Genomic DNA, 21,545 nt, shown 5'->3' with positions numbered 1-21,545 from the left:
TCAATTTCATCCCATTTTATGGCTGAGTAATATTTCACCATATATATGTAGCACATCTTCTTTATCCATGTCTTGGCTGTTTCATATAATGTCTTGGCTGTTTCATACAATGCTGCAATGAACATTGGGGTACAAATGTCTATTTGAATTATTATTTTTCTCTAAGTATATGTCCAGTAGTGGTATTGCTGAGTCATATGGTAGTTCTGTTTTCAGTTTTTTAAGGAACCTCCATGCTATTCTCCATCATGGCTGTATCAGTTTACATTACCACCAATAGTGCAAGAGGGTTCCCTTTTCTTCATACTGTCTCCAGCATTTGTTGTTGGCAGATTTCTTGATGATGGCCATTCTGACTGGTTGAGGGGATACTTCATTGTAGTTTTGATGCTCATTTCCCTAATAATTGGCTTTTCAGGTGACACAGTGGTAAAAAATCTTCCTGCCAATGCAGGAGATGCAGGTTCAATCCCTGGGTTGAGAAGATCTCCTGAAGGAGAAAATGGCAACCCCAGACAGAGGAGCTTGGCAGTCTGTAGGGTCACAGAGTCAGAGACAATGGAGCATGCATGCACAGTTGCTTTGTTTGCAGGTATTTTCCTCCATTCTAAGGGTTGTCTTTTTGTTTTGTTTATGGTTTCCTTTGCTCTACAAAAGCTTTTAAGTTCCAAATGTTTGGGCTTTCAGTTTTATCTTTTCGAAGAACTAGCTCTAGTTTCATTATAGTTGTCTTTTCAATCTGTTTGATTTATATCTGTCTAATCTTTGTTACTTTCTTCCATCTGCTGACTTTGAGTATCATTAATTCTTTTCTGTTCTGGTCTCTTGAAGTATAAAGTTATGTTACTTGAGACATTTTTTGTTCTTCTGTGAACTTCCGTTTTAGAACTGCTTTTGCTGTATACCATAAATTTTTGGTATGTCATATTTTCATTTTTGTTTGTCTCAAGATATTTTTTTATTTCTATTTTGATTTCTTCTTTGACCCATTTGTTGTTGAGTAGCATGTTGTTTGATCTTTACACATTTTTAAATTTTCCAGTTTTCTTTGTATGATTAATTTCTAGTTTCATATCACTGTGGCCAGAAAAGATGCTTGATATGATTTCAGTTTTCTTAAACTTATTAAGACATGTTTTGTGGCTTAACATTGTCCTATAAAATTTTCTGTGTACACTGTAGAAGAATGTGTATTTGTTGCTTTTAGGAAGGAACTTTCTGTATATCTGTATTAAATCCTAGGGTCTATTTTGTCATTTAAGGCTTATGATTTCATACTGATTTTCTATCTGAATGATCTATTCATATATGTAAGTGGCTATAATTTTGAATTGCTGTCTGTTTCTTCCTTTAAGTCTATTACTGTTTGCTTTATGCATTTAGGTGCTCCCATGTTAGGTACAAAAATATTTACAAATGTTGTATCTTCTTGTTGAATTGACCACTTTAACATTATGTACCATCCATCTTTGTTTCTTATGACAGTTTTTTATTAAACTCTCCTCTATCTGATATAGGTAAGCTTTTGTTTGGTTTCCATTTGCATGGAATATCCTTTTCTTTACTTTCAGTCTGTTTGCGTGTCTTTACATCTAAAGTGAGTCTGTTATAGACAGCATGTAGATAGGTTCTTACATTTTTATTCATTTAGCTACTCTTTGTCTTTGAATTATTGAATTTAGTCCATACTCCACTCCAGTACTCTTGCCTGGAAAATCCCATGGACGGAGGAGCCTGGTAGGCTGCAGTCCATGGGGTCACTAGGAGTCGGACACAACTGAGCGACTTCACTTTCACTTTTCACTTTCATGCATTGGAGAAGGAAATGGCAACCCACTCCAGTGTTCTTGCCTGGAGAATCCCAGGGACAGGGGAACCTGGTGGGCTGCTGTCTCTGGGGTCGCACAGAGTCGGACACGACTGAAGCGACTTAGCAGCAGCAGCAGCAGCACATTTAAAATAATTATTATAAGTATGTACTTACTGACATTTAGTTAACTGATTTCTGGCTGTTTTTGTAATTCCTCTCTGTTCTTTTCTTTTTTTTCCCCTTGCTCTCCTTTTATAGTTTGATGACTTTCTTTAATGATATGTTTATATTCCTTTCTGTTTATCTTTTGCATATTTACTGTAGCTTTTTGCTTTGTGGTTACCATGAGATAATAACTTATATCTCTTAACAGTCTGTTTTATGTTAATAACCACTTCTTTGATCCCATTCTAAATCTTAACATTTTCATATTACCCTTCCTGTTTTGTTTTTGATGTCAATTTTACGTCTTTTTACTGTGAGTTTCTCTTAACTAATTACTGTAATCATGGCTGTTTTTACTACTTTTGTCTTTTAACCTTTATTCTAACTTCATAAGTGATTAATTTACTACTTTTACTGTATGTTTACCTTTCCATTGAGATTTACTCTTTCATATGTTTTCTTATTACTAAGTACCACCTTTTCTTTTCAGCTTAAAAGAAGCTCCTTTAACATTTCTTGAAAGGCTGGTTTAGTGGTGATAGACCCCTTTATTTTTTGCTAGTTTGGAAAAGTCTCTCTCTCCTTCAATTCAGATTAAGAATTTTTGCCAAGTTTAGAGTATTCTTCATTGGAAGTTTTTTCTTTCAGTTCTTTGAATATATCATGCTACTCCCATCTAGCCTGCAGAGTTTCTGCTGAAAAATCTTCTGATAGTCTTATGGAGGTTCCCTTGTGTGTTACAAGTTGTTTTTCTCTTACTGCTTATAATATCCTCTCCTTGTCTTTAACTTTTGGCATTTTCAGTTATGTATCTCTGTGAAGGTCTCTATTAGTTTCAGTTCAGTCACTCGGTCGTGTCTGACTCTTTGCAACCCCATGAACCACAGCACACCAGGCCTCCCTTTTCATCACCAACTCCTGGAGTCCACTCAAACCCATGTCCATTGAGTCGGTGATGCCATCCAACCATCTCATTCTCTGTCGTCCCCTTCTCCTCCTGCCCTCAATCTTTCCCAGCATCAGGGTCTTTTCAAATAAGTCAGCTCTTCGCATCAGGTGGCCAAAGTATTGGAGTTTCAGCTTCAACATCAGTCCCTCCAATGAACACCCAGGACTGATCTCCTTTAGGATGGACTGGTTGGATCTCCTTGCAGTTCACCTTATTTGGAACTCTCTGAACTTCCTGTATCTGGATATCTGTTTTCTTCCTGAGATTAGAGACATTTCAGTCATTATTTCTTCAAATATGATTTCTACCCTTTTGTCTCACTCTTTTTCTGGGAAACCTAAAATGTGTTAGTCCATTTGATATTGTCTCGTAAAGTTTCTTAAGCTAACTTAACTTTTTGAAAAATTCTTTTTGCTACTCTGATTGGGTGAATTCTACTGCTTTATCTTCAAGTTGACTGATCCTTTCTTCTGCTTCATCTAGTCTGCTGTTGAACCCTGTTAGTGTATTTTTCGTTTAGTCTTTTATTCTTCAGTTCTGTGACTTCTGGTTGATACAGTCCTAGATTTTCCATCTCTTCATTGAAGTTCTTGCTGTGTTCATTCTTCTCTACAGTTTGGTAAGCATCTTTATAATAATTACTTTGAACTCTTTCTCAGGTAAATTACTTACCTCCATTTCATTGTTTTTTCTTACTCTTTCATTTGGAACATATTTCTCTATTTTACTTGACTCTGTACTGGTTTCTATACAGTAGATGAAATAACCAACTCTTCCAATTGTGTGGGGTTTTTTTAGTCATGTGGTGTGTGCAGAATCTTAGTTCCTTACCCAGGAAGCAAACCCACACCACTGGAAGCATGGCATCTTAATCACTGGACTGCCAGGGAAATACCCCAGCTCTTCTAGTGTTGAAGAGGTAGTCTTGTGTAGGGGATGAACCTTGTCAGTCAATTTTGCCCCAGCTTTTTGTTCTCTCTCAAACCTTTCTGCTTCTTCAAGCAGCATATTATATTTTTACTAGCTCCCAGTAGTTGAGAATGTGCCAGTACCTTTTAGTGTCCCTAAGGGGAGTGTTTTAGCATCCAGATTCAGACAGATGGAACCCAGTTGCTCAGACAACAGCTTTTGAGAGAAGATCTTAGAAAAGTGAATTCAACAATATACCATAATCAGGTGGGATTTATTCTGGAGATCTGCAAATCAGTCAGCGTGATACATCACAAAAAATGAGTGATAAGGGCTTCCCTGGTGGCTCAGTGGTAAAGAATCCACCTGCCAATGCAAGAGACACAGGCTTGATATGTGATCTGGGAAGATCCCACATGCTCTAGACCAACTAAACACATGCATCATGACTATTGAGTTTGTACCCTCAAGCTCGGAAGCATAACTGCTGAGCCCATTGGCCACAACTACTGAAGCCCCATGTTCCCTAGAGCCTGTGCTCTTCAGCAAGAGAAGTCACCACAATGAGAAGCCTACAAACTACAACTAGAGAGTAGCCCTCACTCGCCACAACTAAAGAAAAGCCCATGCAACAGTGATGACCCAGCACAGCCAAAAATAAATAAAATTATTAAAAAAGAAAGTGAATGATAAAAATTGTGTAGTCAATTCAATAGATGCAGAAAAAGTATTTCACATAATTCTATATCTGTTTATGATAAAGACTCAACAGAGCAGGTATAGAGAGAATATCCTTCAATATAATAAAGACACATATGACAAACCTACAGCTAATGTCATACTTGATGATGAAAAGTTGAAAGCTTTTCCTCTAAGATAAGGAATAAAACACCCTTGCTGCTTTTATTGCACATAGTGTTGGAAGCCCTCACTATAGCAGTTAGGCAAGAAAAAGTAATAAAAGGCATATACGTTGGAAAAGAAGTAAAATTGTCACTCTTTGCTGATGACGTGATACCGTATGTAAAAAACCCTAAAGACTTCACCAAAAAACTGTTAGAACTAGTGTGTTCAGCAAAGTTGCAGGATACAGAATCAATATGCATAAATCTATTGTGTGAAATGCTGGACTGGATGAAGCACAAGCTGGAATCAAGATTGCCAGGAGAAATAACCAGTAACCTCAGATATGCAGGTGACACCACACTTAACGGCAGAAAGCAAAGAGGAACTAATGATCCTCTTGATGAAAGTGAAAGAGGAGACTGAAAAAGTTGGCTTAAAACTCAACATTCAGAAAACTAAGATCATGGCATCCTGTCCCATCACTTCACGACAAATAGCTAGTGAAATAATGAAAACAGGGAGAGACTTTATTTTTGGGGGCTCCAAAATCACTGCAGATGGTGGCTATAGCCATGAAATTAAAAGACGCTTGCTCCTTGGAAAAAAAGTTATGACCAACCTAAACAGCATTAAAAGCAGAGACATTACTTTGCCAACAAAGGTCTGTCTAGTCAAAGCTATGGTTTTTCCATTAGTCATGTATGGATGTGAGAGTTGGACTATAAAGAAAGCTGAGTGCCGAAGAATTGATGCTTTTGAGCTGTGGTGTTGGAGAAGACTCGTGAGAGTCCCTTGGACTGCAAGGAGATCCAACCAGTCCATTCTAAAGGAGATCAGTCCTGGGTGTTCATTGGAAGGACTGATGTTGAAGCTGAAACTCCAATACTTTGGCCACCTGATATGAAGAACTGACTCACTGGAAAAGACCCTGATGCTGGGAAAGATTGAAGATGGGAGGAGAAGGGGATGACAGGATGAGATGGTTGGATGGCATCACTGACTCAAATGGACATGAGTTTGAGTAAGCTCTGGGAGTTGGTGATGGACAGGTAAGTTGGCATGCTGCAGTCCATGGGGTCACAAAGAGTCAGACATGACTGAGCGACTGAACTGACTGAACTGATTGTGTGAAAATCTCATTCACAGTTGCATCAAATAGAATAAATTACCTAGAAATGAATTCAGCCAAGGAAGTGAAAGATATATGTGCCAAAAACTATAATATGTTGATGAAAGAAATTGAAGAATGTATACAGAAATGGAAAGATATTTCATGCTAATTGATAGAAATCAATATTGCTAAAATGTCTGCAGTACTTAAAGCAATCTGTAGATTCTGTGCAGTCCCTATCGAAGTTCCGGTGGCTTCACAGAAATAGAAGAAGCAATTCTAAAATTTGTATAGAACCCCTGAGGATCCTAAGTAGCTGAAAGAGTCTTGAGAAAGAAGAATAAAACTGAAGGCATTATGCTGCCTGACTTCAAACTTTTCACAAAGCTGTAGTAATTTAAACATGATGGTGGCATAAAAATAGATACATAGATCAATGGAGCAGAATAGAGAGCCCGGATATAAACTTATGCACATATTATGTCAATTAATTTATGATAGTAGTCAAGACTATACAAAGGGGAAAGGACAGTGTTTTTTTCAATTATTTGTGTTAGAAAAACTAGACTGTTGCATGAAAAGACTGAAACTTGACCACTCTCTTATACCCCACACAAAAATCAATTCAAAATGGATCAAAGACTTAAACATAAAACTTGTAGAAGAATACATAGGTGGTAAGCTCCTTGACATAGATTTTAGTGATGATTTTTTTAATCACACCAAAAACACAACCTAAAAGTGCAAACAGGTAAGACTACCTCAAACTAAAAATCTTCTGCACAACAAAAGAAGCCATCAACAAAATGAAAAGGCAGCCTACTCACTGGAAGAACATATTTACAAATCATAAATCTGATAAGTGACTAATATCCATAATACATAAGGGAAAGCAAAAACAAACAAAAGATAAAAATCAAACAAAACCAAAAAACCCAACTGAAAAATGGACAGAAAATCTGAATAGATATTTTTCCAAAGAAGGCATGCAAATAGCCAATATGTTCATGAAAAGATGCTCAGCATTATTAATCATTAGGGAACTACAGTGAACTATCACTTCACACCTGTTCAGTTCAGTTGCTCAGTCATGTCCAACTCTTTGCAACCCCATGAATCTCAGCACGGCAGGCCTCCCTGTCCATCACCAAGTCCTGGACTTGACTCAAACTCATGTCCATTGAGTCGGTGATGCCATCCAGCCATCTCATACTCTGTTGTCTCCTTCTCCTCCTGCCCTCAATCTTTCCCAGCATCTGGGTCTTTTCAAATGAGTCAGCTCTTCGCATTGGAGTTTCAGCTTTAACATCCGTCCTTCCAATGAACACCCAGGACTGATCTCCTTTAGGATGGACTGGTTGGATCTCCTTGCAGTCCAAGGGACTCTCAGGAGTCTTTGTTTTATCTCAGATTTGTTCTACATAGTATTATCTATTTGATTTTATGCTTGTGCTGTGTGCTTAATCACTAAGTCATGTCTGATTCTTTGTAACCTCATGGACTTATAACCCTCCAGGTTCCTTTATCCATGGAATTTCCCAGGCAAGAATACAGGTGTGAATTCTTTGAATACAGATGTAATTCTTCTCCAAAGGATCTTCCAGACTTAGGGATCAAACCCATGTCTCCCTTATCTGCTGCAATACCACTGAACCACCTGGGAAGCCTGATTTTATGCTTCTTCACCCTGAACCTAGTCTGCAGGACAGTTGTTTTACATTTTTTACTTTTGTTTTTGTTAGGAGATCAGTACGCATTGAGTATGTAAACAAATTCTGTTTTACAAACAGACTTTTTTTTTAACTAAGCCTTTTTTCCTCAGGTGTGAAAAATTTGGTAGGCTTTGTTACTGTTCTAGGTCAATGATTATAAACCCAGTTGGCTAGAATACTTCTTTTTTACAACAAAAACTTTGTTATACCTTTTTTTATTATGTGGAAAAGAAATTCGGTAAATACCTACTACACAAATTGTTTTGAAAAATACTATAATGCCCTAATTATATTGAAGATAGGGAAATGAAAATGATTTATAGTAGAAACATATTTCAATAGAGCAAATGTTGTTAATGTTAGAATAAGTTAATAGCAAATCAGATTTGTATGTGATAAGAGAAAGTAGGATGTAGTCTTAAACTAAAATAGGAATAACATGCTATGATAAGTTACAGACTGCTAATATTTAAGAAAATAAGTGTTACATTCTTATAAGTTGTGCCTTGTTTTTAAGTGCAATGTCAAAATATATTCCTTCTTACGAGGTAGAACTGAATAGTGAAAAAAATCACAGAAAATATCTTCCATCCATCCATCATGTGTTAGGCATGCATTAATACTTAGTCTGTATACTTAAAAAGATTTTGGAGACCATACCCTTTGCGAAATAATAGAAATTGATGATGGACTGATGAAGAAATAGTACTAGAAACTGCTGTAAAAAGGTTATATAGTTGTAAACTTTTCTTAAAATTTATTTTTAATTGGAGGATAATTGCTTTACAATGTTGTTGATTTCTGTTCTATAGTAGTGTGAATCAGCTACAAATATACATATACTCCCTCCCTCTAAAGCCTCCCTCCCACCTTCTCCCTCATATAGTAAATTTCTGAAGATAGAATTGGAATAAGATTAAAAAACAACAGGTGAAAAAAGCTGATGATTTGCTATTGATTTTCATCAGAGTTTTTTTTATTATATGATACCAAAATATTTTAAAATATGCAAAAGCAATGGGATATTATTAAGATGTTAATATAACAATAGTATTAAATATACTAATATTGTTTTTAATGGATTTTAGATTCTTGGTGAAATTTCTCTATTTGCGTCTCTATTAATTTTAGGGTATTTGATTTAGAGTCTGTTAAAGTCTCTAAAAGAGTCTGTAAACAATTACAAGTGTTGAAAAGTTGTTAGTCACTCAGACATATCTGATTGTTTGCAACCCCATGGACCTTAGCCCACCAGGCTCCTCTGTCCATGGAATTCTCCAGGCAAGAATACTGGAGTGGGTAGCCATTCTCGTCTCCAGACTCAGGGATCAAACTTGGATATCCTGCATTGCAGGCAGATTCTCTACCATCTGAGCCATCAGGGGAGTGCCACAAATACTGATACATGTGTTCTATTAAACTACAGTGCTGCATGTTATGTTGCTGTTAGAGATGTGACTTTTCTCTAATGGTGAATGGTTTCTTTTAAAATTCTAAAGAAAACTAAATATAATCTTGTCTGACTTATTCAGTAGTTGTATTTTTAGAAAGTCTGTGACAATTCTTTGTGTTTATATGTAAAGCAAAATTATTGGATTTTCATTTGTTAGAGTCTAACAGGATAATAAAAAGTGGTATAAGTGAAATTATCTGGCATGCTGCATGATTTCTGTTGTCTTTTGACCCTGTCCACTAAATGTAGTTGTGGCCCCTAACTATTAAAATGATTCCTCTAAAAAAACCTTTCCTAAACACTAAAAATCATTGCTCTAAGGTATTTTCCCCCAAATTTACTTGATGATGGATTTTTTCTTATACCTCCACCCCCTTGTAACCCTTGATCTGCAGAATGTTCTTTTGGGAATACTACTCTAGATAGGTCTGTTTATCTATTCGCTATATAGTTTAAGTCCTAGCCTTCTAGATTTTGCATCTTTTAAATTTTAAGTCTGTTCAGGAATAAATATGTGTAAATCCTAAGGACGTGCACTTAGAACTGTTTGTATAATCAGAATGTGTGAAACATATTTATTAATTTTGATGCTGTTTTAGGTTGGATCCTTGGAACAAGCTATGCTTGATGCTCTTGTAATGGATAGAGTTGCATTTGTAAAACTTCTTATTGAAAATGGAGTAAGCATGCATAAATTCCTTACCATTCCTAGACTGGAAGAACTTTACAACACTGTAAGTATATGTTAAATTTCTTTGTGGACTAAGTTTTATCGTCTTTGAAAAGTGTCATTTTACTTGAATATATTCATTCCTATTGGTAAAACCTTTAATATTTTGCTAGATTACCTGAAAAAATTATATCCAGTCTTTGTATAGATTGTTTATGACAGTCTGAGACCCTTTCCCTGTTTCTGGAGACCTCCTCTGTTACCATAGCTACATAGGAAAGAGATGTAGTGTTAACAACACTTTTTTCACCTCACCCCCCCTTTTAAAACTTGTAAGATCAGCTTCTTAGTCATAGAGCCATTGTATTTCTTCTATTTCTTGGTGGTCATTTGTTACACCAAATTTGTTTTCCTTTAACGAATGGAGAAATTACACATTGCTTTTTTCATGTCTCCTTTTTGTTGTTTCTATTTATGATTTTGACCTTGTGGTATCTACTGTTAGCTTACATACTGTTTTCCATTTTTTTCTTTTAAAGAGCTCCTGAAAACTAATTATTCCCTTTACAAAGCTTTTCTCATTATGTTTGAAATTTCATGTCACTAACATTCAGAGGTAAATAACTACTACTCTTACAAATTTTCGTTACCAATAGCACTATACCTTGAGGAGTACTATGACCTAATCCTAGCTGTCTAACTTTGACTTCTCTGCTAAGCTGTTTCCCTTTATTCATCATTTTCTACCTCTTTATCTCTACCTTTGCATTCTTAATGTCTTTGTACTATTCAATCATTTTTTGCCTTTACTACTTCAATAATCTAATCTCCTTGTCTATCTTCAAATCTTTAACCCATATATTCTTTTTTTTTTTTTTTTTTTCAGGATAAGGATTTTTTTTTTTTTTTTAAATTTTATTTTATTTTTAAACTTTACATAACTGTATTAGATTTGCCAAATATCAAAATGAATCCGCCACAGGTTTACATGTGTTCCCCATCCTGAACCCTCCTCCCTCCTCCCTCCCCATTCCATCCCTCTGGGTCGTCCCAGTGCACCAGCCCCAAGCATCCAGTATCGTGCATCGAACCTGGACTGGCAACTCGTTTCATACATGATATTTTACATGTTTCAATGCCATTCTCCCAAATCTTCCCACCCTCTCCCTCTCCCACAGAGTCCATAAGATTGTTCTATACATCAGTGTCTCTTTTGCTGTCTCGTACACAGGGTTATTGTTACCATCTTTCTAAATTCCATATATATTGCGTTAGTATACTGTATTGGTGTTTTTCTTTCTGGCTTACTTCACTCTGTATAATAGGCTCCAGTTTCATCCACCTCATTAGAACTGCTTCAAATGTATTCTTTTTAATGGCTGAATAATACTCCATTGTGTATATGTACCACAGCTTTCTTATCCATTCATCTGCTGATGGGCATCTAGGTTGCTTCCATGTCCTGGCTATTATAAACAGTGCTGCGATGAACATTGGGGTACTCGTGTCTCTTTCCCTTCTGGTTTTCTCAGTGTGTATGCCCAGCAGTGGGATTGCTGGATCATAAGGCATGTCTATTTCCAGTTTTTTAAGGAATCTCCACACTGTTCTCCATAGTGGCTGTACTAGTTTGCATTCCCACCAACAGTGTAAGAGTAACCCATATATTCTTATAGTCACATATTTTATCATAGCTTTCCCAGTTTAAAATTTTTTGATGGCTCCTTGATATGTATACAATAATACTCAGGCCTTTAGACTAATTTTCAAAGCTCTCTGGCTTTTGAAATTTTGCCTCAGCTATTTCTGTCTCTCAGCCTTTCAATTCCTAACTCACATCTTCCTATAGAATGGCTGTTTCAGCTATATCATCTACCTACTATTTCCCTTAAATATAAGCTTTTTTAGAAAGCATTTGCTATTTACACAGTGCTGGTCTGCATTTTTCTTCCAAACTACTTACCCAGTTACTGGATTTTATTCTTTGTTTAAACTTATTTCACATGCCAAGGCATTGGTACAGTAAACCCCAATGTCATAGTTTGTTAAGTACAATTTTATTTACTACAGTGGACCGTAAATTTCCTTTGAGTAGGGATTATATCTTTTTCCCCCCATTTTTTTTCCTTTAATAGTGTCTAACACAGTCAAATTGAACTTTGTTGGCATTCTACTGTCTCTAGCGAACAGATATAATATTAAACGGATTATTCATTGTGCTGAAGTAAGGTTTATTCCTGAAATGTAAAGCAAGTATAAAACAGTAAAAATAAAAAATGATCCCATTAGCAAGGCAAGTAATGTTTTAATAGTATAACTCAAAATTATTAAGATAATAGTTAACTTTCAGCATCAATTATTGATAAAATTATTTAAAGTTTAAGGGATTATATGTACCATGATAAAGCAGTGGTTCTCAAACTTTTTGGTATCAGGTATCCTATTATATAAAAATGGAAAAGTAGATTGAATTGATTACTAATAATACCTCATAAAAAATTAACTATAACACAGAGAAAATTTTTGTTTGAAAATTTTGGTGGGAGGAAATTTTCATTTGATATTTCTTTTAAACATCAGATTTAAAATACTGACAGAAAGTCTCTTGATTTATGCTGCATGGAATTAATTGCAGTAAATTTTATATAGATGAGGGCATTTCTAAAAAGTTTAGAAGAATATATATTTTTGACTCTTTTATCTCAGTCTTGATGAGAGAGATAATAGTGGGTATTTTTTCAAAATATAGGATACCCTCAAAATGAGATTACGTAAAAACGAAACTTGTTTAGTCTACTGTAATATTTCATTTACATAGAATTAAGATAATAGGGAAAAGACAGCATATAGAAATGCTAAAGGTTTCTTACCCAAAATATTTAATATATTGCTGAAACTTGATTAATAACAGAAACAGAGATGGATATTTTAACAAGAGGAAAGAGAATGTGTGCTTCTACTATCAGTAAAATATAAATTAAATTTAACATATAATTGTGAAGCTTGCAGTGTTTGCATGACTGTTAGAAAACAAAAGCTTTTGTGTTTTTGCATAAATAAATGTAAGAACATAAGAAACTATACATCCTGTTTAAGGTAAATATGACATTGTGAAATGGGTATATCTTTTTCTTTGTTCCATTTTATGAACAGATTTTCTGTAACTCAGAAACAGTGTAATTTGTGTAAGAACAAAAGTCCTATAAGTAACAAAAAAGTTATTTTAGAAGAAAAATAATAGTTTGCTCTAATTTTTTTCTCTTTAAAGAAACAAGGCCCAACTAATCCAATGCTATTTCATCTTGTTCGAGATGTCAAGCAGGTAAGAGATTATTTTTGTTTCTGAAAAGTGTTGTTTTAAAATCATTTATACTTCATGTGTTTCTAAAAACATTTCTATACATCTTAAAATCAGCAATAAGATCACTTTTTTTTAAGATCAAAATAAAATGAGATAAATTTGTGATAATATAGGTGTAGAGAACATAATATATTAGAAATCAAGAAAAATAAAGTGTATGAAATTAAGACCTGAGCTTCTGGTAATCCAGGATAGAGTATGATGAACTTCATGATGCTCATTTGTCCATAAAGGATGATCATTGATAGGATGGATCTTCTTTCTCTGTGTTCAGAAGAAATTTGTTCCCTGGACATTTAAAGGACATTGAATAAAAGACATTGAGAGAAACACTGATTGATGATCTTCAGTGGCACATTTGCCAATAAAAAGGCTGAAAATGCTCTCTTTCTCCCTATGTCTATCATCGTCCATCCCCCAATTCCACCCCACCCCCGCCTGTTGCCGCCATCTCTCCTCCTTTCCCCCTCTCCCCCTTTTATATTCAGTATTGGTAGTAATTGCATATGTAAAGCTGTCATATGATCTAAAGCCATTCTGTGGTGACTAAATTTGATACACTGATGTTTCTCTTCTCTTCTACTGGATTCTCTGTGAGTTAATAGTTTTAAACATTTATTTTTAAAATTTATAACAATGTAAACTATTGATGTCCAACAGTTTTATTTTACTTGATGAAAAAGTACTTGTATTTAGTTAATTGAATTATTTTTAAAGCTTCTGCATGAAAATGCTTACTTTCCAAAATTCTTTACTTTTTACTTGCTAGTAAGTGTGAGTGTGCTGTTAAATGCTTGAAAACTGGATAGAAGTGTCATTTTCTGTGTTGTATAGCATATCTAATAAAACTGACATTTCATAGAAAGAACTTTTAACTTCACTTAAAATGTCTTACTTTAATTCATTTTTCCCCACATGCTTATCTTTTTAGTTTTATTGAAATGTGTTTCACATACCATAAAATTCATCCACTTAAAGTACATAGTTCAGTGACGTTTCTGTATTCAGGATAGTGGCTACCTTTACCACAGTTTTAGAGTATTTGCAGTAGTCCCCTAAAGTAACTTCATATCTATTAGCAGTCTCTCTTCATTCCTGTTCCTTTTTTACTCCTTACTTCTGACTTCACCCTCAGTTCAGTTCAGTTCAGTTGTGTCCGACTCTTTGCGACCCCATAAATTGCAGCATGCCACGCCTCCCTGTCCATTACCAACTCCCAGAGTTCACTCAAACTCATGTCCATCGAGTCAGTGACGCCATCCAGCCATCTCATCCTCTGTCGTCCGCCTCTCCTCCTGCCCCCAATCCCTCCCAGCATCAGAGTCTTTTCCAATGAGTCAGCTCTTTGCATGAGGTGGCCAAAGTATTGGAGTTTCAGCTTCAGCATCAGTCCTTCCAAAGAACACCCAGGGCTGATCTCCTTTAGAATGGACTGGTTGGACTCTCAAGAGTCTTCTCCAGTACCACAGTTCAGAAGCATCAATTCTTTGGCGCTCAGCTTTCTTCACAGTCCAACTTTCATATCCATACATGACCACTGGAAAAACCATAGCTTTGACTAGATGGACCTTTGTTGGCAGAGTAATGTCTCTGCTTTTGAATATGCTATCTAGGTTGGTCATAACTTTCCTTCCAAGGAGTAAGCGTCTTTTAATTTCATGGCTGCAGTCACCATCTACAGTGATTTTGGAGCCCCCAAAAATAAAGTCTGACACTGTTTGCACTGTTTCCCCATGTATTTCCCATGAAGTGATGGGACCAGATGCCATGATCTTAGTTTTCTGAATGTTGAGCTTTAAGCCAACTTTTTCACTCTCCTCTTTCACTTTTATCAAGAGGCTTTTTAGTTCCTCTTCACTTTCTGCCATAAGGGTTAATCTCCTTGCCCTCTCTATGGATTTTCCTATTCTGGACATTTCACACTAATTTTTGTTTGTTTAAGTCATTAAAGCTTCTTTTTTATTCTCCCCTTAGAAAGCCTGAGTAATTGGGGAGACTTTCAATACAGGAATTTCTTAAACACATTTGCATTGTGATTTACTTAGGTGGTTTAGCAGAGCTATAGTTAATTCTGGAAATCTCACATATGAGATTTGTTATATTAACTACTTTTACATTGATGACTGTAGTAATTAGCCTAATTTTTCTACTTCCATAAGTGAAAAATCCTAAAGTACAAGCAGTAACTGAGTATATTCTGATTCAAAAAAAGTTTTATAAGAGCCGTATGTATAGTTTGAAAAATTGATTATCTTTTTTTTAGGTAATTCACATTATTTTCCTTAATTTATTGAAAATATTTATTTTATTTGTTTGGCTGTGTTGGGTCTTAGTTGTAGCATGTGGCATCTTCATTGCATTGTGAGGGATATTTCACTGTGGCAGATAGACTCTAATTGTGGCACGTGGACTTAGTTGCTCTGTGGCGTGAAGGATCTTAATAGCCTGACGAGGGATTGAACTGCATCCCCTGCACTGCAAGGCAGATTCTTAACCCTGAACCACCAGGGAAATCCCTGTTTTTCTTAATGTAAATATTTCCTGTTCAAGTGAATTCACAACATAAGGGTATTTGTCAGATTTTAAAAAAACAAACTAAAGTATCTATCATACATGACATCTTCAGTCATAAAACATATTTTGAGATTGCTTAAGATAAAATAAAAACAAAAATCTTGTATTTAAGGTGAAAATATGTTTTTATTAGTTTTTAAATCGGTGACCTAAAGAACATAGATGTCTAATTAGAAACTTCACAGGTGTAGCTAAAATATAAAAAGTATAAGCATTTTAAAAAGTACTAAGTTCATAAAATTACAATTAGGGGGATGAAAGAATGTTGACTATAGTAGGGCAGAATTGGTTAATATATATAAATTAACTGATGATTAAACTCTTTTATGATTATTTAATGAAATTTAACAGTACTTCTTTCTGAGACAGTCTTTCCAAACTCAAAAATGGCTTATGTTCCAATTCATAAATTGATGCCCTAAAAAGATGTCTTAGCTCTGAACAGTGTTGTAAGTGGTAGTTGAATTTTAGTCAAGGCTATACAAATTTGTGTAATCTATAATATAGCCAATATAATTTTGATTTAAAAATAGTAATAAGTATTAATGGTCCCAACTGAAAACATTTATAGCATTATTTTTGCAGGAAAATACAACTTATGTGCCATGGTGAGATGGAACACTTGGCTCTTAGAGCTTTCTTTGCCTCTGTGTGAAGTATTAGTACAGTGGAGAGATCAAATTATCTTCCTACTGTAAGTCATACTCTTGTCCTGAGCCACACTGTTGGGACCTCAAACTTCAGAATCCCTGTTCTTACAAAAGGAAACAGGAGCAAGTTACTCTTTTCTGTAAAGGTAGCTGCTGGCAACTCCAGCTTTCTGTAGCAAGTGAACATTTGTTATTTTGGAGAATAATAGACATGTTGCTAGGCATGGCTTGGAAACATTGAGAAATACAATTTTGCCTTTTTAAAATTAATGTTTTGTTTCCAGGGGAATCTTCCTCCAGGATATAAGATCACTCTAATTGATATAGGACTTGTTATTGAATATCTTATGGGAGGAACCTATAGATGCACCTACACTCGGAAACGTTTTCGATTAATATATAATAGTCTTAGTGGAAATAATCGGGTATGTAATATTTGGGGGAAGTGCTATAGATGTTCTTTAAAATGAGCTTTTAAAAAGTAACTTAGAATGGTAGAAGTATTGCCAGAATTGTCTTAAAAACAAGATTTTCAACTAAGAGTACTTAGAAATATTTTCTAATTGAAATTCTAAAGAAATCATGTTGGGTTTTGTTTTTTTTTTTGGTGTGTGTATATGCACATTTATATATACATGTATATGTAAAAATAGATTTTTAATTTTTATAGCATAACAGTGTATTTAAAATAGATTTTTAATTTTTATAGCATAACAGTGTATTTAAATCTGTAAAAACTAATAAACTTTTGCTTTTAGAGGTCTGGCCGAAATACCTCCAGCAGCACTCCTCAGTTGCGAAAGAGTCAGGAATCTTTTGGCAATAGAGCAGATAAAAAGGAAAAAACGAGGCATAATCATTTCATTAAAACAGCACAGCCCTACCGACCAAAGGTATTTTTGTTTAAATATTACCTGTTCTGGCTTTTGGATTTTATTCTTTTTAAGTTACTTGGTATTATGAAACAAAAAAGTCACTTGTTTTAGTAAGAATTATCTTTTGTTTTTAGATATAGTATATCCTCAATTTTTCATTTTCCTATATACCAAAAAATAATATGAGGTAATAATTCTATTAAGTTTTTCATATTTAGCTATGATAATCAAAATTTTTAGATATTTTGGTCAGTGTTTAACTGCCTTCTTTTATTCCATATTTACTTGATTAACAGCATGCAAGAAAAAGGTGGTACCAAACTTTTCCTTCGTTAGAACTGTGTTTTATCAGATGTTAGTGGAAATATTGAGGCCCCTTCTCTCATCTTGGAAAACTTTTACAAAGACATTTTTGTGGAATAACATTTCTATAAAATGAATTTGAATTGTAATAAAAATCAAATATATAAAATTTATTTTCATTTGTACATTTATATGAAAAATAAAATAAAGGACATTTTATTAAAATTCTTACATGAGTGTCATATGGCCTTATTTTAATGAGCCTTATAATTATTTCCTCTTGAAGATTGATACAGCTGTGGAAGAAGGAAAGAAGAAAAGAACCAAAGATGAAATTGTAGATATTGATGATCCAGAAACCAAGCGCTTTCCTTATCCACTTAATGAACTATTAATTTGGGCTTGCCTCATGAAGAGGCAGGTTATGGCCCGTTTTTTATGGCAGCATGGTGAAGAATCAATGGCTAAAGCATTAGTTGCCTGTAAGATCTATCGTTCAATGGCATATGAAGCAAAGCAGAGTGACCTTGTAGATGATACTTCAGAGGAATTGAAACAATATTCCAAGTAAGTTATATTTTATCATTTGAAACATTTTAAAAATACAAAATAGATGGGGTTTAAGTGGAGATTATAGTGCCATGCACTAATTGGGTATGTGTATATATAATTTTATTGGTAAAATTAGGAGAAATCCACTTTCTAAATGTTTAAGTCTTTTTTTAAAAAATTCAACAGTATACTAACGCATATATATGGAATTTAGAAAGATGGTAACAATAACCCTGTATACGAGACAGCAAAAGAGACACTGATGTATAGAACAGTTTTTTGGATTCTGTGGGAGAGGGAGAGGGTGGGATGATATGGGAGAATGGCATTGAAACATGTATAATATCATATATGAAACGAGTCGCCAGTCCAGGTTTGATGCACGATGCTGGATGCTTGGGGCTGGTGCACTGGGATGACCCAGACAGATGGTATGGGGAGGGAGGAAGGAGGGGTGTTCAGGATGGGGAACACATGTATACCTGTGGCAGATTCATTTTAATGTATGGCAAAACTAATACAATATTGTAAAGTTAAAAAATAAAATAAAATTTTAAAAAATAAATAAAAATTAAAAAAATAAAAAATTCAGAGACCTAGGCATGTAATAAAGAGGTTATTATATCATTTACAATTCAAGAGTTAAATATTTCAGCAAGAAGAAATGCCAGACGTCAATTTATTAATTAGTTGCACATAATAGCAATTAGGTTAGGTAAACTTCCATTTGAAGTGGGAGGGTAAGGAAGGAAGGGAAGCTTAAGCTATTTTCTAAGGAAATAAATCTAGTTCAACTGGAAAGGCATTGCATATGGTGGAGCTACATGTGTAGAAGACTGAAACAATTCCGGGAAGTTTTACAGTTTACCTAGGGGAGTAATGGAATATTAAGTTAGAACGGTAGTTTGTATTGATAGAAAGCTTTATAATAGAGAATAGGACCTCCCTCCCCGCAAATGGCCTCTCTTTGGAAGAGAATAGGAGTTATTAGGAAAATAGCTAAAACAGAGATCCTATGATCAACTCACCAGGGATTGAAGATTAGGATATTTTTCATACTAGGTTAGTCCATATTGACATTCTTTTTCTCTATTAGGTACCAACCTTTTCTACTCTTTGAAATATATAGAGACTTTTTGAACAGATCATCTGAACATTGTCAGTTTTAGTTTCCTGTGAGTCTGTAGGTTTATTTCTATGACCAGGGGAAAGTGCTCTGGAGTCACATTTTCAGTCTTGTTCCTAATGTGACATATTTTAATACTTTGTAATTTCCATAGAGTAGTGGATATCTGAAAACATAGGGCTATTCTGATGCCTCACAATTCCCCAAGTGTGTATGAAGATATTAAAAAATTGGAACATGTTATGAATGACCCTAAAGATAATGGTTTAAAACTGCAATATGGTAATTTGAATATGTTTTGGCTTTTATCTTTTGATAGTGATTTTGGTCAACTGGCAGTTGAATTACTGGAACAATCCTTCAGACAAGATGAAACCATGGCTATGAAATTGCTCACTTATGAACTGAAAAATTGGAGTAATTCTACCTGTCTTAAGTTAGCAGTTTCTTCAAGACTTAGACCTTTTGTAGCTCACACATGTACGCAGATGTTGTTATCTGATATGTGGATGGGAAGGCTGAATATGAGGAAAAATTCCTGGTACAAGGTATACTTTGGAAATAATTTAATATTAAGTATATGATTAGATAAAAAGAACAGAGGAATTAGCCCACCAGTACAGTAGAATGTAAGGGCAGTAAGAGTTGTTGTATTGGCATTTTATTTTAAGTGGCATTAAATGGCCTCCTTTTTCCCCCTTCACTCTGAATTCTTTTCAGATGTGGTGTATAATGATTATTTTCCCAGTTTGAGCCAGATGCATGATTGCAACAAATGGGAATGGGAGTGTTGGCATTTATATAGCCCTGTGCAGCCATGAAAAAAAGTTGGTGTTTTATGAAAAGATTATTCCTAGATTCTAAAATTCTAGATCCTGGCCCATATCTACTAACTTAATAATCTGTTACTTTTAATTTTTACTTCACACATATTAGATCTGCTTGGTTTTTATGGTTAAAATTTTGTGTAAAATATTAACTGGTACTCTCAGTTTCATTATAGTGAGAGATTTTGCTTTAAACTTTCCTTTTTGTTGTGTCTTAAATAAGGCACAGAAATATGGAAGGCAGAGATCATGCAAGAAGTTTAATCACAGACCATTATAAGTGGATAATAAATACTAATCATACATTAAAAATAATGGTGAAAGATTAACCTTGATATACAGTTACCATAGAAACCCTGATACACAATTATAATTTCTTTGTGCTTTTAAGATTTTGCAAATAATACGTACAAATTTAGAAATAAGCCTTTTTGTTTATAGGATACAACTTGAGTAATCACATTACGACATGGAACACTTGCAGAGAGATTTAGGGTAACATTAAGCACATAGCAATTTCATAAGGCTTGAATTTTATTTATAACAAAAATGTATTCTCTGAACAAATTGTAATCTGATTCTTTAATGGGACAAGTCTATATTAATTATTAATTTTTTTCTATACCCTTCTAATACTAAAATGTTCTGTTATTGCTTAAAGCAGTTCAACTTGGGCCTCTTTATATATAAGTGAAAAGTGAAGGTTTTTTTTTTCCCCTATACTACCAGGGGCAAAATGGCTAACTAATAACCAGGATTTTTATACCTTTTTATTGCTTTTATTATATCTTGAAAGTCATTAGTTTTAAAATGTGAACTTATCTGTTTCTAAAATTTTTAGGTCATACTAAGCATTTTAGTTCCACCTGCCATATTAATGTTAGAATATAAAACTAAGGCTGAAATGTCTCATATTCCACAATCTCAAGATGCTCATCAAATGACAATGGAAGATAGTGAAAACAACTTTCAAAACATAGCAGAAGAGATTCCCATGGTAAGGAGGGAAAAAAATTTAAAGTAAATGTAAATTTATTGTGAGAAAATGTACCATAATGTTATTTTTATTTTAGGAAGTATTTAAAGAAGTAAGACTATTGGACAAGAATGAAGGGAAGAATGAAATGGAGATACAAATAAAATCAAAAAAGCTTCCAATCACACGAAAGTTTTATGCCTTTTATCATGCACCAATTGTAAAATTCTGGTTTAACACGGTATGGTTTCTTTTTATTGAAGTATAATTGATATACAGTAATATATAAATTATAAATGTATAATATAGCAATTCACAATATGATCCATTTATAGTTATAAAATACTGGCTGTATGTCCCATGTTGTACAGTATATGCTTGTAGCATATTTCATTTTTTGTAGCTTATCTCATACCTAATAGTTTGTATCTCTTGGTCTCCTACCTTTATGTTGCCCCTCCTCCCTTTTCTCTCTGCCCACTGGTAACCACTAGTTTGTTCTCTACAGCTGTGAGTCTGCTGCTTTATTGTTACATTCACTGGTTTGTTGTATTTTTTGGATCCCACATATAAGTAATATCATGCAATTTTTGTTTTTCTGTGTCTGACTTATTTCATTTAAAATAATACTAAGTCCATCCATGTTGCTGCAGATGGCAAAATTTTCATTCTTTTT

The 21,545-nt window shown here is 34.4% G+C and overlaps 1 protein-coding gene across 5 annotated transcripts in view; it reads left to right on the top strand.

Annotated features, from left to right (window-relative positions):
- The window catches only part of TRPM7 (transient receptor potential cation channel subfamily M member 7), a 114,070-nt gene that overhangs the window by 39,738 nt on the left and 52,787 nt on the right, over positions 1 to 21,545 (top strand). For 4 of the 5 annotated variants that reach the window (XM_044925006.2, XM_006077782.4, XR_003112304.3 and 1 more), the window contains exons 12-19: positions 9,555 to 9,689; positions 12,894 to 12,947; positions 16,495 to 16,635; positions 16,969 to 17,103; positions 17,675 to 17,955; positions 19,386 to 19,614; positions 20,735 to 20,890; positions 20,967 to 21,110. In XM_044925006.2, the coding sequence (XP_044780941.1) occupies positions 9,555 to 9,689; positions 12,894 to 12,947; positions 16,495 to 16,635; positions 16,969 to 17,103; positions 17,675 to 17,955; positions 19,386 to 19,614; positions 20,735 to 20,890; positions 20,967 to 21,110 (1,275 nt within the window). The remainder of the gene's footprint in view (positions 1 to 9,554; positions 9,690 to 12,893; positions 12,948 to 16,494; positions 16,636 to 16,968; positions 17,104 to 17,674; positions 17,956 to 19,385; positions 19,615 to 20,734; positions 20,891 to 20,966; positions 21,111 to 21,545) is intronic. The other variant, XM_006077783.4, reaches the window with a different exon arrangement.

The sequence above is a fragment of the Bubalus bubalis genome, chromosome 11 (assembly GCF_019923935.1).
Source record: "Bubalus bubalis isolate 160015118507 breed Murrah chromosome 11, NDDB_SH_1, whole genome shotgun sequence".
In the NCBI taxonomy this organism is placed as follows: domain Eukaryota; kingdom Metazoa; phylum Chordata; class Mammalia; order Artiodactyla; family Bovidae; genus Bubalus; species Bubalus bubalis.
Note: the sequence above shows the minus strand (reverse complement) of the source record. Positions and strands in the feature narration are given on the sequence as shown.